This window comes from Fundulus heteroclitus, chromosome 15 (assembly GCF_011125445.2).
Source record: "Fundulus heteroclitus isolate FHET01 chromosome 15, MU-UCD_Fhet_4.1, whole genome shotgun sequence".
Taxonomy (NCBI): domain Eukaryota; kingdom Metazoa; phylum Chordata; class Actinopteri; order Cyprinodontiformes; family Fundulidae; genus Fundulus; species Fundulus heteroclitus.
In genome coordinates, this window is record NC_046375.1 from 16,854,167 (window position 1) to 16,869,777 (window position 15,611).

The window sequence follows — 15,611 nt, forward strand, 5'->3', positions numbered from 1 at the left end:
GTTCACGGATTCAAGTCATGTGGCTGCAGAGGAAGGGCAAATCACTGTGCATGATGTTGGTTCTCACTAATCACCTCAACCTGAGTCTCATTCAACGAATGTTATTCCAGAAGTCTTGTGGTTGATCAGGAAACAACTTTACAAGCGTATTATTTCCAAAGAAAACCAAACAGGTGTTCTTCTGGGATCTCTCCCAAACAAGCCTAGTAAGTCTTTTTCAAACTGTATTTAATTTAAATGAATTAATCAAGATTCAAATATCCAGTTTCTACTAATTTCTTATTTACCTTAAATTTGATAGAAGAGTGACTTTTCTGAAGGATTTCATTGTATTTGACAGTACTTTAACCTTTTCAGAGGAGTCAACTGGGTAATTTGTCATGGTAGTTCTTTACTCTTGACAGCCCAGCAGTTACATGAAATTATTAGATGTAAACCGTCATGACAAAAAAACTGTAAAGTAGACTTCATGGTTGACTCAGTGACTGGAAGGTGCCCAGGTCATGCAAATCCTCACCCCTCCACCACCTTGCTTGACAGTTAGCATAGTGTGTTTGTGCAAATATGTCATGATTGGTTTTTTGGAAAGAAAAAGAAAAAAATGACGTGTTTTAATGACAAAGATTTTTTGCATATAACTCATCTGTTTAAAGGACATTGTTCCAGACATCTTCTGGTTTGTTAAGGTACACTTTTTATATCTGAAGTATATCTTCTACATTCCTTTTTATAGACAAGTGCTGTACTGGCAATCCTTTCAAAAGATCATACGTTTCCTATTTGCGTTGATTTTAAAGTCGATGAATATATAAAAAGCAACATGTTATCTTATTACCTTAAATTTTATACAAGTGGCTTTCTTTTTAAAACAAACGTCAGTGTATTTAAAGGTAGTTTGACCTTTACAGGGTAGTTAGCAGGATAATTTATCCTCCTTGCAGTTGTTTTCTGTCAACAGTCTATAGGCTGTATGAATTATTTGTCGTGAACTTGGTAGATGTTTGTAGGACGATTCAACCATAGGTTGGGAGGGGTTCAACATTCTTTCGTAGCGGTGAGGGAAGGACCATGAAGAGTATAAAGACCCCTTCGCTGCAGGCTCAGAGGAGGAGGCTGTAACGGTTTGTCAGTCTTTAGTTAAAGTTGCATCCATTAAAAACCATCATCATGAGCCACAGCCCAGAGAGGATGTCCTCGTACCGTCGTCGTTTTGAGGGCGCGTCTGTAAACCAACTTCGGGTGTCAAGTCCATCTCCCACCCGGAGGGAGCCCCGCCACAGGTCAGCCAGTTTTAACAGGAATGTGGGGTGGAAAGGAACAGGCTGCAGGGCCCTTACCAGCAAGCCTCGTCTGACCAGGTGGGTCATCACATAAGCCTGTTGCAACTTTTAAAGTGTGCATATGCAACAAATATATCTAAAAAACCCATTAACATCAGTTTAAGTTAGGATAAAATAATTGGACATCAATCAGCCACTGTAGTGGCCACACCATTATAGGGAGGTCATATGTGAATTTCCCCACTGTGAGATCAATAAAGTCTATCTTATCTTATCTTATCTTATCTTATCTTATCTAAATAATAAGAATGTTGCAGAGATACCTTCTTCAGGGAGATAGATGCAATACACTGACCTTTATCTGTTCATCGGTTTCATAATTCAAAACTTTGTGTGAATGGTTAATTAAGATAGGCATACAGCAGCTTGTTTCGAACTAAACATAGTTAAACAGGTGCCTTGGCAAGCAACCCTTTTAACATTTCCACCAGCAGCAGTGCGAGTATGGGCACACTGTGCTTGGATGGGTCTACTGGACACAGGGCGAATCTGGATCTGGATGCAGCTGCAGCAGAGAACACGGCATTCAAGCTGACTCGCACCAATGAGAGGCAGGAGATGGTGGTCCTCAATGACCGCCTGGCATCTTACATCGAAAAGGTAGGAGAAAATCTATACAGACAAAGAATAATCTTATACATATGTTCTCATGCTTTTGATTATGCATCTTAACTATATCTTGTGGCCTCGATAACTTTTGCTTTGGTTTTGAGAAAGTAGGTTTTTAGGTTTAATACATTTTCTTCAATGGGATATTTTTTTTTTTCTTCTTAGCAGTTTTTAACTCTTGTTTACGTTCCACTAGGTTAGAACACTGGAGTCCAAGAACAAGCTGCTGGAGGCTGACATTGAGGCGCTGAAAAGTGCCCATGAGAGAACAGGGGGTCTCAGGCAGCTATATGCATCACAGCTAAAGGAACTGAACAGGGAAGCTGAACAAATGAGGGAGCAGAGGGTAAGAAAAAGACTGCATCTAAATCCGTTCCAGCATTTCCATCTCATCTTATTTTGGAGGTTTTCACTGTCAGTCTTTCTGGTGTAATTTCCTTTACTCAATTGCTTGCTGGGAATTTTGCCTAAACAACAGTTTCACCACCGTACCTTTACAGGACATGTCTCTGGACTCCAAGAAGGCAATGTCCTGCCAGCTGGACCTGCTAAAGTCTGAATATGACGCAGCTCTTGACGCCAGGAAGCAGATAGAGCGTCACATTGAGACTCTGCGTCCGGTAATACATGACGAGAGGCTTTTTTTCAGAGTTTATTTTCAACTTAGAGTAGAAATGTGTTTTATTTCCCCCTAACCTACCAAACTGGACACCTCTGTTCGTCCCAGGATGTGGACAAGGCCACTTCAGTCAGGATTAAACTGGAAAAGCAGCTGGAAAACCTGGAGGTGGAGCTGACCTTTCTGCAGAGGGTTCACAAGGAGGTAACAATACATCTGCCTGTGCAACAAACACTGCATGCATGAGTCAGCAGCTTATGTTTGACATGCCTTTTGTTGTTATTCATGGGTAACAGATGATGTTGGTTATACTTAAATCAAGACATTGATGATTGATTAGGGTGAGTACAACGATAAACATCCCCGTTATCAGTCGGAAGAGAGGGACTCATCCAGGCGCACAAGTTGTGATTCTTCTGGACAGGCTTTGGGTAAAAGTGTGAAAAACATCAGACAGCATTTTTCGGTGTTTAAAATACATCAGTACAGCATCTTGCAAATCATGTCACCTAAACGTATGAACATTTGTCACATAACAGTTATAAGCAGACAGTTTTACTGCGATTCTTATATACATCAACACAAAGTAGTGCATGAAAGGGAAGTTGAAGGAAAATGCGACATGGTTTTCAAAGATTTTGGGAAAAAAAGGAAAATCTGAAATGTTTAGCAAACATTAGTGTTTATCAGTTTCCAAATGACAAATAATTTCAAAAAAGGAAAATTCCTTACATTACAAGTATTAGAGTTATTCTTTGTGGAAATGCTATGCATACTTTGCATGTAAACAACCAGGAGAAACTTCCTAAGCTAGCCCCTTTCTAATTACCTTTACATTTTAAAACATTGCTCAGTTTTTTAGGACCACAGTGGAGGGTCTAAAGAGCCACAACTTGCAGAGCTTCTAACCAAATCATTGATTATTATGAAAAGAATCAGGATTACAGATTCACTTCTAAACAGATTAAACCTATCATCAGCTTTGGCTGTCACTATACATCTTGTATTAAATAATACAAAATATTTTTTAGTGATGTTGTCAAGGCAGTGTCTCTGTGATACTTTTTTGGTTGGTTTTGCTGTTCTTTTTATATCTCTCTCTGCAGGTATACAAGCAGGCTGAGGATTTCAACTTGTACTCCCTTTTTCCTCTACTCCATTGTTGTCACATTTTCTCCCTTTTAGCATTTTTGTCTCATATTTTTCTCTTCCTTTCTTTTTCTATTACCTTTCCATTACTGTGACCATTGAACTCAAAATAATCTCAAAATACTATCTAATAAAGTTTTTTTTGCATATATATATCAAGCGGAGCACTATGGCAAAAGCAGCAATGCTACACTTGTGAGAGTAAATCTGTTGCGCTCTCTTTGGCATTAAGACAGAAAACCCTTGATGCTACGATGCCAGTAGGACACATTAATAAAAAGGAAACAGAATTAATTTGTGATTTCACATTATGTCTGATCTGCTTAAAAGGAAATCGATGAGCTGATGCAGCAGATCTATTCAGCGACCTCTAAGATGGATATGAACTTCGACCTCCCAGACCTTTCCTCCGCTCTCACGCAGATTCAGTCTCAGTATGACAGCATTGCTGCCAAGAATCTGCAGGTACTGTGGAACAGCAATATCCTTTTTTTTTAGGCTGACAGTTGTCACTGTAGTTATCTTTGAACAAAAGTGATAACCATGCAGGTTTAATCCCCACACTGGTTGTCTGTTTTCATCCAGGAAATGGACGCATGGTACAGATCGATGTTTCAGGACATGAATGATGCTTCTTCCAAGCACGCCGAATGTGTTCGCAGTCTGAGGGAGGAAATTGCTGCTTATAGGAAGGATGTGAGTATGATTAATTTATACATCTCTCGAAGTGCACATAAACACCTAAGATTTGATCTTTCCCCTACAGAAACTGCTTTTTCTGCAGGTCGCTATGCAATGTTCATGCCAGAGCATCGGTTTAGTCAAATTTACTGCTTTTTCCAACAAGTGGTGTCTGGAAATCTCAAAAATATAAGGAACACAAGACTTCACTTATTGCCGTACCCTCTGTTGATATGAAAGCTGCCGACAGGTGTAAAAATAATCTTTTGCAAATTATCTTATTTTACCATTTTAGAAATTCTAAAACTAATTTAAACTAACCCATAACTTGTTAGGCCTCAAAATTGTGTAGTTATTTGCAGTGTGATTGGTTTAATTACATTGTGTAAACTTAATAAACTGCATGTTTACCTCTGTGTTCGTGCCAAGATTCTTAGCAAGGAACGAGACTTGGAGTCACTAAGGACAAGAAATGATTATTTGGAGACCCACATCCGCAACGCCAAAGAGAAACAAAAGAAGTTAGAGGAAGAATTAGAGGTAACTGACTACTGACGTAGTATTGCTTGGAAACAGCTAGAACTCACAAAAATCCTAGTAAAAATATATTAGATGATTGTATGTAGTTAAAGAGCTGACTTTTACTTATGAGTTTGATTTAGAAGTCATTACAAATCTTAATAGATTCCTTATTAAATTACAAAAACTTGTCAGTTGTAAATGGGATGTTTTTACCAACAAGTTTGGGGACAAAATATCATGTTCTTATGTAAATGAGTTAATTTGTTAGCTATGATGGCATCAATCCAATCCTCCTGATCCTGCCCCATCTCAACAGGAGCGCATTGTGGCAGTTAATCAGGACCTAAAGCTGACCAAACAGAAGACCGCTCTTCTCATGAGGGAACATCAGGAACTCCTGAATGCCAAAATGGCAATTGAGATTGAGATCGCCACCTACAGGTGAAGAAAGGTTTAAACCGTTCAGGCTCAGAAGGGAACGCTGCGCCATCTGGACTGCCATCTCCTAGGTTGTGTATCACTGTTTCTAATAGGGTTGCACTGTTTGTTTTGCAGAAAGCTGATCGAGGGTGAAGACAGCCGTCTGAGCACCATGGTTGGGAAGCTCTCCCTGACCGAATACCCTCAACTCACTAACAGCAGCCACTCTGACACTTCAGCATCACTCACACCCACTAGAGGGGCTTTAAAACCTGAAGGCCCCAGAGATATGTGCACAGTGAATGCAGAAACAGCCCCTGCTGCTGTTTCTGCAGACAACCCGGCTGATGGCAACCTACAGCAGCAGGCGATTGAGAAGTCTGAGAGGAAGACTCTCCTCATCAGGTAAACTGTGACATTGGCTCTCAGTGAGCATAGACTAATTAATAATAAAAAAAACAATCCCCTCTCTCTCTCTCATTTCTTCTTTTTACCCAGAACAGTTAAAACAGATGGGGACGCCTACTTGAGCGACACACAGCAGTGCACCATCACCATTTCTGGAGCTGCTGAGGACACTGATGAAGAATAAACGCCTCAATGTGTGATCCTCTCTGATGAGCCGCAGAATAACGCTCCGGGTGTTTTCATTACATTTTGAAAACCTTAGAAACATGCACCGCGTTTGACAAGAAAACCATACCTTTGTGTGAGATCTGATATTATAATACTGCTTCTACTATCATACTATTATAATCAGCTGCTCTGCTTATTTACTCTTCTAGTGTGTCCTGAACTTGTTTTTGAAGATAACAAAATAAACAGCAAGCAAAAGCATTTCTTTACTACTTCGACTTTATTAGGAAAACCTATGTATTTTTAAGTGACATGTAAACTTTTGATTTGTTTTGAAGACACCTGGCTCAAGCATGCTTAATCATTAGAAATAAGTTCAAACATTAAATTGATTCGTTAATCATGCTGTTCATATATACAGTGTAGTGCAACCTTGATATCACACAGAAATCTACTTCCGTACCCGATACTTTCATCCTTAACACCACGTCCCAGGTTATGCATCATTTAACAGTTATAGAGAAAGACATAATAAAGTACAAAGAGCAGTTAAACATTATGACAAACCTCCCTGGAAAAAAAATCTATAAAAAAGCTGATTTAGAGAACAATAATTAACTGAGATTTCTTTCAAAATGTTGATTTGGCAACATCATGCAGCGTCACTGTGAGAGTCTAATGCAAAGGTTTGGGTTCATCCCCTACTCCCCCTGCCAGGCCGTACACTGCAAGGCTGACTTCATGAGCCAGCGCATCTGCACTCTCCTAAAGCACAAAAACAAAACCTTGTTATTCAGAATACCCTAGTTCTCTGCAATGGCACGACGAGAAAGTGAATAAAATAGAGTATTTCTCACCTGGGTGTCTGCCTCTGCATAAACTCTCACCACGTCCTCGGTGCCAGAGGGCCTCACAAAGGAGCGAGCTTGTTTATACTTCTTCACCAAGCCGTCGATGGCCTCCTGCAGCCCTGCTGGGGTGACGGCCTTCCTCTCTGCATCGGCGGTCTCTATCACCCTACGGTCAGAAACCTTACACACACAAAAAATAAATAAATAAATACTTGTTGAATACTATATGAATAATTTCATTTGATTTTGATTCTAAAGACGAAGTAATCACACCTGAATGTGGCTAGAAAAACTGAACCAAGCCTACTGGTAATTTACAGTTACACTTAATTGTTCATGGTTGAACAGAGGAGCCAGTTATATCTTCACATAGGCAAGACAGATTTTACCCTTTATAATTTGAAAAACAACAGTTTTTCTTTATTTTATAACACAATTAGTTAAGATATGAAAGATTTAAGTATTTATGCGCAACTTTATGTTGAGATATCACAATAAACCCAAATAAAATACTTTACAGGTTGAAGTTCTTCAAGGAGAACAAGAAGTTCTGCAGAGAGAACAAATACCTTTGCAAGGCACTGTATGCTTACCAGTAAATGACCGCTTTGCGTACCTTGACTTTAAGCTGCCTGTTCGGCAGGTCACTGTAGATGGTGTCCCACTGCTGGACCGTCATCCCTTTAATGGCTAAAATGGCTTCAATCAGCAGCATGTCTGAAATAGCATCGCCTACGGTCTGAACAAAACACTCACATTACTAATGACACGCTTCAGTATTTTCATAACGAAGAGCCTCAGGCTTTGCTTTTTATTCTATCACAGTTTAGTACTGTGGTAAATGTGTACCTGGTTGATGATGTTGATGGTATTTTGCAGCAGGAGAGCTGCTTTCTTCCTCTCATCGTTGATGTTGGTGTTGTGGGCTAGTTGCTGGATTTTCTCCTCAGCTTCCTCACTAAACAACACCTGGTCACAATGTGAACACATTTTCAGTCTAAACATCAATAGAAATATATGTTATGGTCATAAAAAAGTGTACACCGTATTTCCATTCAAATGTTCTCCATTTCAGGATTTAATAAAAATAATTGGTCTGAAAAGGATTATCGTAGTAGACAATATGCGGGAGGCGGGGGTAACCACTGGACAGGTTCCCAGTTGATTATACAGCATTTCCAATTCAGAATCCAACATTCTCCACTGAAAAACGAATACCAGGAAATAAAAAAGTCACAACTTTGTCCAGACATAGACATCCTAGTTAGTGTTGTCCTTATGTCACATTGCTATAAGCTGATAACTCTTGGGAAGAGGAAATCTCCTGTAACCTGTTTGAAACAACATGGACGCAACATTTAGATTTTTAAAATGGCACCCTGCATAAAAATAAAACAACATAAAAGTTCTGGAATAATGTTACATTTCATTTGCAGTCGGAACTCGGAAATCCTGACTTCCGATCGGAAGAATCAATTGTAACGGCTGCTACAGTCGGACTTTCCCCTCCGAAAGTCGCAGACATTTTCTGAGGCCGATTGCCGGATCCAATATGGCAGCTCCTCGCATCAACAACAGTGAGCTGTGATAAGACATGTTTATTTCACAATGCACAGCTGTAAGAGTGTGTCTAAAATCAATGTCAAATGAAGCGGCTGGGGACTCTGAACTGAACAAAGGGGCGTTTGCATGAGGAAAATACAGCTTTAAAGGACGCTTATAAGAGTTACTACGAACAAAACAACAGCTTTCCTGGTTATTATTTTGAAATCCCAACTGTTAACTGGGTCACGTTTTACTCTAGTTTACCCCAACCCCAGCTCCTCTTTTTGTTTTCCCGAGGCAAATGGCGTGCAACCTAATTTCCAGACGAGCAAGGAACAGGGAAGCGGAAAACATGTCATAACAGAGAAAACCAACACTTTAATAGACAAAGCAAGATATTGAAGGTATAGTTATTTGGGATTGTCTGGCTAACCTTGACCAGGAATCATTTTTATACACAAAATATCAAGCGCTTTTAAATATAAACTCCAGAAAGAGAAAAAGATTTTAAAAAGAGCTAACTTTTTTTCCATATGACTGCAACTGCAGACTAAATGACAAATTTTTGATCAGATGATTTAACTTTTGAGTGTGTGTCAGTACTTACAGTCCCATGGCCGTTTGCCTCAAAGTAGACACCGATATCAAATTCTTTAGCTGCGTGATGTAGATGCTTCACTCCAGTTTTAGTACACCTCACAATTACCTAAAATACATATTTTTTTAAATATCTAATAAAACCAACTTGTCTATGTGAATAATTGCTTTTAATTGATGTGTTTTCTCACCTTCATGGTGTTCTCCAGGTAGTATGTTGAGCTGCCATTTGCATACGCAGTTTGCACCACAGCTATCTTCAAGTCAAGACCAGCCTGTGTTTGCAAAGAAGTATTTAACAAGAGTGTGACTCGTTCCTTTTTTCTTTTTAACACCCACAATTTTAAGACCAGACCTCATTAAGCAGCTCTTTCAGAAAGGTGCTGATGAGAGTAGCGATCTTGTCTCCGTCGAGCAGGTGGAAGTGACCCTGAGCGTCAGTGTAGTAATAAACTATTCGGTCAGCATCACCATCGAAGGAACAGCAGCGATCTCCAGGGTTGATCTTGATGCCTAAGCACAGAAGACACAGTCACGCGAAATAGAAAGACTTGTGTTGCAGTACTCCTTGTGCCTTGCAAAAGTAAACCTACCACTGTAAAAACCACAAACTTAATAGTTTTTTTTTTGTAATTGTATGTGACGGAGCCTCACAAAGCAGCTGAAATGCAAACATTTGCTTTACATGATATCCAGAAAGATGTTGGGTGCATTTGTATTCAGCCCCTCTTAATCCAGTTTGTAGAGCCATTATCAAGTCTTTTGGAGTTTGTCTCTAAATGTTCAGATTCCCACCTACACTAGAGGTTTGGGTAGGGCTGGACGATAATTCAATGAAAAATAAATATCGATTAATAGACGTGTGGTTCAATAGAAAAAAAAGAGGTTAATAAAAAATTCAATACAACAGTTTTCCTTACTTTTGCATTCTAGCATATCATGTAGGTTAAGACTACAGTCATTATACCTTGCCAACCAATCACAAACAGAACCAGATACGCACCTTTATCAAGTTTTAAAGAGTTCAGCGAGGACATGTTTTTTTTCTTCTTCGATTTTTTTTTTAAAGACTTACAGTGTTGGTAAAAAGTTGGCTTAATAAAGGGTTGTGTTGGAATTCAGTGTTCTTTATCTAAAAATAGGCGATTAAGCAGCAGCATAAAATAGCCAGGGCTGCACTTAAAATGTATGTTTTTAATTTTTTGATAATTATCAATAAATATGATTTCTATTTTAGCAATATGTTTTTTTTCCTATATTGTCCAGCCTAGGTTTTTGGTTTAAATTTTGACTGAGTGCTAAGGGTGCTGGGAAATGTGAGCTTTCCTCTGTTATTTTTGCATTTCTGTCAATTAGACATTATCTCTGTTTTTTTTTATTGATTATCTGGTGGCTGCAAAACAATTTGACCCTTTGGAATAATAAGGCTCTCCTTGATTTGAATTGGTTGCACTGGAATTCCTTTCGGGATATCAGTGTAATGAGAGATGAGCACTCTTTCAGAAATGTATCTTTAGAAACTCTAGGAAGCCTGCATGCTTCTCCTTTCACTTCAAAAGTAGTTTCTTATTTGTGTTTGTCTCTCACCTAGAAAAAATACATTGAAGATTCTGGTTGTTATGTGATAAGAAGTGAAAATGTTCAACGGGTGTAAATAGCAATGTAAACATGCAGATAATTAGCCGTTGCTTTAACTCGTGCACCTTAAGACCGTACCTGTTGGAAGCTTCTGCTGCACTTTGACAAAGTCGGCTCCGCACTGGTGGTTCAGTTTTCCTCTGCTGCCGTCGTTGAAGATGGAAAGCTGGAGGTCTTTTTTTAAGTGACTCTCCATCTCGCGTACCTTTATGGCCCCGATGCCATTAGCACCATCAACACTAAGGTGCTTCTGGTCATCCGTGCGATTAGATGCCTGCCAGAAAGCGAAAAGAAAAAGTTAAAGGAACAAGAAGCGAGGTAGAAAAAACACGCGCCCAACGTGACCCATTTTCTTACATTCTTGGCGAGCAGAGAGAAAGCTTGGCTGAGTTTACTATAGTATCCTTCCAATGTTGCCTCTCCGTATTTCCCCTGTGTGTTTTGGCAGCACACCATGTAGTGCAGCTGTGGAGTGGTCACCAGACCATAGTCTGACAGGACAGACAGACTATGGTAAATAGCAAATAAAAAAAGCAAGCTGTGAAAACCAAGAGAAACATATCCAACTCCACCTTTGCTGTGACCACCAAGGGCTTTAACTCCATCCAACACCGCTTGTGAAAGGCTGGCACTGCTGCTCCTAAAGTCAAATAAAGCATTCACACAGACATGAAAGTGATGGATTGATTCATACATGTTTCAGCTTTGGTGTATTTCATCCTACCTGGTATCTTTTCCCACAAATACGTTGGCCTCCTGGCTCATGTCGATGGCCTCCTTCTCTACGATATCCTTCAGCGTTGTAAGCAACTCCTCCTGCTCGGTGTTGGCCAGCTGGGTGGCATAGCCTTCCCACGACGACGTCAACATCTCTCCCATCGGGTCAACGAGCTTCACCCCATTATCCTCCTGCAAACAAAGCGCAGGTGTTAAGCCAACGCAAAGCGGAACGCTGATACCGGTCCCTCTGAATCAACTGCTGACCTCGGGATTGTGCGACGCCGTCACCATGACTCCGATGGTGGCTTTGGTCTTCTTGGAGCGGAGCGTGGCCAGCAAACCCATCCGGAACATGATGTGGTCCAGCTGATTGGCACTGGTCCTAAAGCCAGCTGTGCCATACTGTAAAACCAAGCCCGCTGGCTTAGGGTGCAGACCGGACTGCTCGTTTACTTCTTTAAAATGGGCCATCTCTGAAAAGCTTTAAAACCAGAAAGTTATTTAAGAAAGCATTCCGCCACTTGCAGGGACAACCTTTTTTTTTTACTTTAGAAGTTTCTGATGAAATTAGAACTTTAGAACTAGAATTTCCCAACCTCTACAGGATTGAAAGCAAATAATGAGTCAAATATTCATTCACAATTTAAATCCAAAACTAATTAGTGTTTCATGATGGGGCTTAATTTGCCGCTCTTATGTTTTGATAATACTGAGGTTATAGATGCTGGACCAAGATGAAGTGTTATTTATTTCAACCAGTTGTGCTCAAGACTGATGTTAGTTTTAACAAATTGATTATTATTTGTGAAGGCAGTAGGGAAAGGGATCTGGGATTTTGATCTTAAGCAAAATGGTGACTACAATGTATTTAACGGAATAAAGTATAGAAAGAAAACTTAAAACAGCCACTGAAAGTTGCAGATTGACTTTACCCCACAAGATATATGACAGGGCAAAGTATACGCCCAGCTGTAGTAGGAGTTTCTCGCTAATAAACTAAAAGACGAAAAGTACAGCCAGTCTCCTGACATATTGTTTTTAGAGAAACCCTTTACTGGTGTTAAAAAAAAACAGCCCAAAGGCAGGAACACAATTTACGCGATAAATTGTCATTAATTCACTTACTGTCTGGGTTTTAGAGCTGCATTACAACTGTGCTCGCAGAAGACTTCCTGGTTCTCCTGCTTACTCCTCCTTCTCAGCGTGACAACGTGGCCGCAGTTCACAGTTCAACTGCGGAAATCCCGCCTTCGATGCTTCCGCTTAGATGGCTGCCATTTTGGTCAGGGCAAGTCCTGCCCTTCAATGCGAAAAAATTATGCAGAAATACCGACAAATACCTTTCATTTTTGTAATGTTCTTGAGAATCCTAATATATCCAAAATCAAATATTGATATCACTAATGTGTATGATTGCTTTAAAGTAAATAAATAAATAAAATATCTATCTATATATATATAGGCTATATACTGTCGTATATATATATATATATATATATATATATATATATATATATATATATATATATATATATATATATATATATATATATATATATATATATGCATACGTGTGTGTGTGTGTTTACCATCTAAATACACCTATATTTTGAAATAACGTACCAAGAGAAGAGAGGCGTTAACACCCATTTAATAGGCTGGGAGTAGGCTGTGGTTGAGTAAAATATCACAAAGACTCACTGACAAACATATAAAAACGTTATTTAGAACGTTTAATTATTCTTTATGTATAGCCTTGGTTTGTGCGTTTTGCTCGTTTGCTGGTAAGGAACAGGATGCTGCCCCTGGTTTTATGTTTAGTGGCTTTTATGAATCCTGTGTTACATGATTTTGTTCTATCCAAAATCAAACTGACAAGTTGACAAGATGTGGAAATCTTTCCCGGCATACAGTATTAGGTCAATGTTGGACGCAATGGATTAAATCTGTTTTACTTGTGCTTGGGTGTCTGCCTCTCTTTGGTGCAGAATCTTGGCAACAGGTCCAGCGATGGGCACCAAGTCTCAGCGTTGTTAGTGGTAACTCTATCAAGGAATATTCGTGCACATTTTCTGCCACACCTGCGTCCCTTTTTCTGTCTAAAAACGTGGACCTTTCCTCATGGGTGGGTCAGATGAACCTTTTGGGTTTGTCCCTTTGTTGTAAAAATTATTATTGACATATATTTTCTGTAAGAAAAAAAAAGGATTCCAACGTATGTGATGGTTTAATGTAACAGAAAACAAGATGTCACGATTTTAACTCTTGGCGCAGCGCTGATGTGCAAACCCCTTTAAGAAATCTACGTGGGATGCGACGTGTGCCGCAAAACCACATAAAGTGGCGACTGAGGGTGGGGCGACTTGGCGGAGGGCTAGATTGGCCGACTGAATAAACAAACGAGAGAGGGGAGGGGAGAAAAGGGGAATTCCTCTTCGCCCTTTTCCTGTTCGGAGCATCTTGCGCTGCGCAGCTTTAGCGACACCGCCGGGAAGCTGTGCGCATATTTTCTATCCGTGTGGGGAGCACCGGAGGCGGAGGTTTGTGAGCAGATCCACGGACAGCTGGGGCTTCTCCTCCTAATATGAAAGCAGTTTTGCCCTGATGCACGGATGCGGGAGGAAATACGACTCACGGGGTGCTGATTTCCATTTTGCAGTTACAACAAGTCTTCGTTTTTGCGCGATCCGAGAGGCCTCGCATACACCTCATCTTTCTGCAGTCCTATATTTGAACAAAATAGCGGCTGCAGGCTGAAAAACGGGCTTTCAGTGTTCGCCGAGTGTTACATAACCGAGTGGCTTTAGCTGTCCAAGGTGCTGAACTGAGCAGTCAAACCTCAAAACGAGGACGAGCTGTGGGGGATACACAACCTTGCGTGAGTCGCATGCTATAGCGCACGTTTTACCACCGCTACCCGCGGATATTTTTTTTAGCGCAAAGATACAGTTCATCTGCTGTTTGATCTCATTTTATTTGTCTTTTTTTTTTCAGCACGCACAGAAGGTCAAAGGCCTGTAAAGCGCTGGATCCCACCTCGGTTTGCAGAAGGGGGAAAACGCTGGGCTATATTGTTCACATTTTTGCTCCACGTCGTCCCTCGGGGAGAAATTAGTTTCTGCGGTGGTTGATTGAGCGGAGAGGGAAAATGTCGGGGCAGACGCTCACGGATCGCATTGCCGCTGCGCAGTACCAGCTAACGGGATCAGATATGGCCCGAGCTGTCTGCAAAGCCACCACTCACGAAGTGATGGCGCCCAAGAAGAAGCACCTGGAATGTAAGTGCAGTCCTTTTTTTTCCCTCCCCCCTCTTTATTTCTCACATAGAAAAGTCCTTTCAGCTAGCATGTTTTACGCAGCCTTGGACACATACAATCAAAGAACACACTTCACCTCCATTATGAACGGTCATTTGATGATTCCTTTATCTTAATGGGGTGTGGTGCCGTAAAAAAGAAGGATGTAGTCGTGATGATGACCCCTTTGGTGACCCTTTGTTCAGCCTTAAGTGAAATGTTGGACATCCAAGATCCACTGAGGGGTCAAATTTTAAGATAAACTGACAAGTCCATTGAAATTTATTTTCCCCCTGTGGTGTAATTCAAAGCCCTTCATACTAAAACAGGCTGTTGGAATGCAACATTGTTGTATTTAGGCAAACATTTCAAAACAAACAAAAAAAAAATACCATGATGTAACTGCCTTTATGCAGAGAGAAAAGCAAAAAATAGGGCTAAAATGCACCAGATGCCAAAATAATGACTAATTTAAGTTTAAGATCCATCTATTTATTGGAAACTCCTCATAACAGAAGCACAATGGAGAAAATGTGAAGATCCCCACTATGAAGTCAAGCAGAACAAAGTGGATCAGAAAAAAACTGTTTTATTGGGTACTTATATTGTCTCAGAACTTGAGTCTGGGAATGACACTCAACCCAACTTAAACGTACCTCAAATCCAAGATCCACAACTTTGGGATTTCCTTAATGATATAATCATTGAGTCTATTGGCAATATCAGTAAAATTTCAATGCTTTTCTGTGTTTTGTTCTTTTAAACACTATTACAGTTGACATTCAAATACATTTTTATAGCAGTGTGTGAGAGAAAGATTTCATGACGTAAAAATATCAGAAGTAGATATATACTATTTTGAAATCTAGCTATCATGCCAAGTCAGCCACACTGGATTTTAAGGTCAGGGTTGGTGGAAAACCTCCATCTTTTACCTACAATTTCAACAAAGAACCGTTCTGTTTATTTCAAAATTTTTCTAAAATCAACCTTTTAAATTTTAACTACTAGAATAGTATAGTAATAGAACCTATGATAGAACAGCATC

At 40.0% G+C, this 15,611-nt stretch overlaps 3 protein-coding genes across 14 annotated transcripts in view; 2 read left to right on the top strand and 1 right to left on the bottom strand.

Annotated features, from left to right (window-relative positions):
- Window positions 1-1,090: 1,090 nt before the first annotated feature.
- Window positions 1,091-6,177, top strand: ngs (notochord granular surface). Of its 3 annotated transcripts, none has more exons than XM_021319624.2 (11): window positions 1,091-1,358; window positions 1,772-1,940; window positions 2,146-2,295; window positions 2,450-2,569; window positions 2,677-2,772; window positions 4,048-4,182; window positions 4,303-4,413; window positions 4,828-4,938; window positions 5,237-5,361; window positions 5,476-5,745; window positions 5,839-6,177. In XM_021319624.2, the coding sequence occupies exons 1-11, from the start codon at window positions 1,168-1,170 to the stop codon at window positions 5,930-5,932; spliced, it is 1,572 nt and encodes a 523-aa protein (XP_021175299.2). In that variant the 5' UTR covers window positions 1,091-1,167; the 3' UTR covers window positions 5,933-6,177. The 3 variants fall into 3 exon arrangements, with proteins under 3 accessions (XP_021175299.2, XP_012724275.2, XP_021175300.2); XM_012868821.3 differs by having other exon boundaries at window positions 1,775-1,940; XM_021319625.2 differs by having other exon boundaries at window positions 5,844-5,935.
- On the bottom strand, window positions 6,178-12,528 carry pgm3 (phosphoglucomutase 3). The gene is made up of 13 exons (XM_012868820.3): window positions 12,393-12,528; window positions 11,532-11,748; window positions 11,272-11,456; window positions 11,120-11,187; window positions 10,905-11,038; window positions 10,626-10,821; window positions 9,265-9,422; window positions 9,101-9,184; window positions 8,920-9,018; window positions 7,617-7,736; window positions 7,384-7,506; window positions 6,774-6,947; window positions 6,178-6,681 (listed from the first exon to the last, which is right to left on the bottom strand). Exons 2-13 carry the CDS (start codon window positions 11,736-11,738, stop codon window positions 6,592-6,594), a joined length of 1,638 nt encoding a protein of 545 aa, XP_012724274.2. The 5' UTR covers window positions 11,739-11,748; window positions 12,393-12,528; the 3' UTR covers window positions 6,178-6,591.
- Window positions 12,529-13,633: 1,105 nt separating this feature from the next.
- Window positions 13,634-15,611, top strand: part of snap91b (synaptosome associated protein 91b) — a 40,580-nt gene continuing 38,602 nt past the window's right edge. For 4 of the 10 annotated variants that reach the window (XM_036147553.1, XM_036147552.1, XM_036147554.1 and 1 more), the window contains exons 1-2: window positions 13,640-14,145; window positions 14,262-14,545. In XM_036147553.1, the coding sequence (XP_036003446.1) occupies window positions 14,416-14,545 (130 nt within the window). In that variant the 5' untranslated portion in view covers window positions 13,640-14,145; window positions 14,262-14,415. Of the gene's footprint in view, window positions 14,146-14,261; window positions 14,546-15,611 lie in introns of all 10 variants that reach the window. The other 6 variants (XM_036147556.1, XM_036147557.1, XM_036147559.1 and 3 more) reach the window with 5 other exon arrangements.

Bases quoted from the DNA above. Each gene is read 5' to 3' on its own strand.
- ngs (XM_021319624.2), top strand. From the start codon at position 1,168: ATGAGCCACAGCCCAGAGAGGATGTCCTCGTACCGTCGTCGTTTTGAG. The intron at 2,773-4,047 runs GTAACAATACAT...TCTGCTTAAAAG, and splicing joins TGCAGAGGGTTCACAAGGAG to GAAATCGATGAGCTGATGCA. The intron at 5,362-5,475 runs GTGAAGAAAGGT...TTTGTTTTGCAG, and splicing joins ATTGAGATCGCCACCTACAG to AAAGCTGATCGAGGGTGAAG.
- pgm3 (XM_012868820.3), bottom strand. From the start codon at position 11,738: ATGGCCCATTTTAAAGAAGTAAACGAGCAGTCCGGTCTGCACCCTAAG. The intron at 9,423-10,625 runs GTACGGTCTTAA...TTCTGTGCTTAG, and splicing joins GCAGCAGAAGCTTCCAACAG to GCATCAAGATCAACCCTGGA. The intron at 9,019-9,100 runs GTGAGAAAACAC...TATGTATTTTAG, and splicing joins ACCTGGAGAACACCATGAAG to GTAATTGTGAGGTGTACTAA.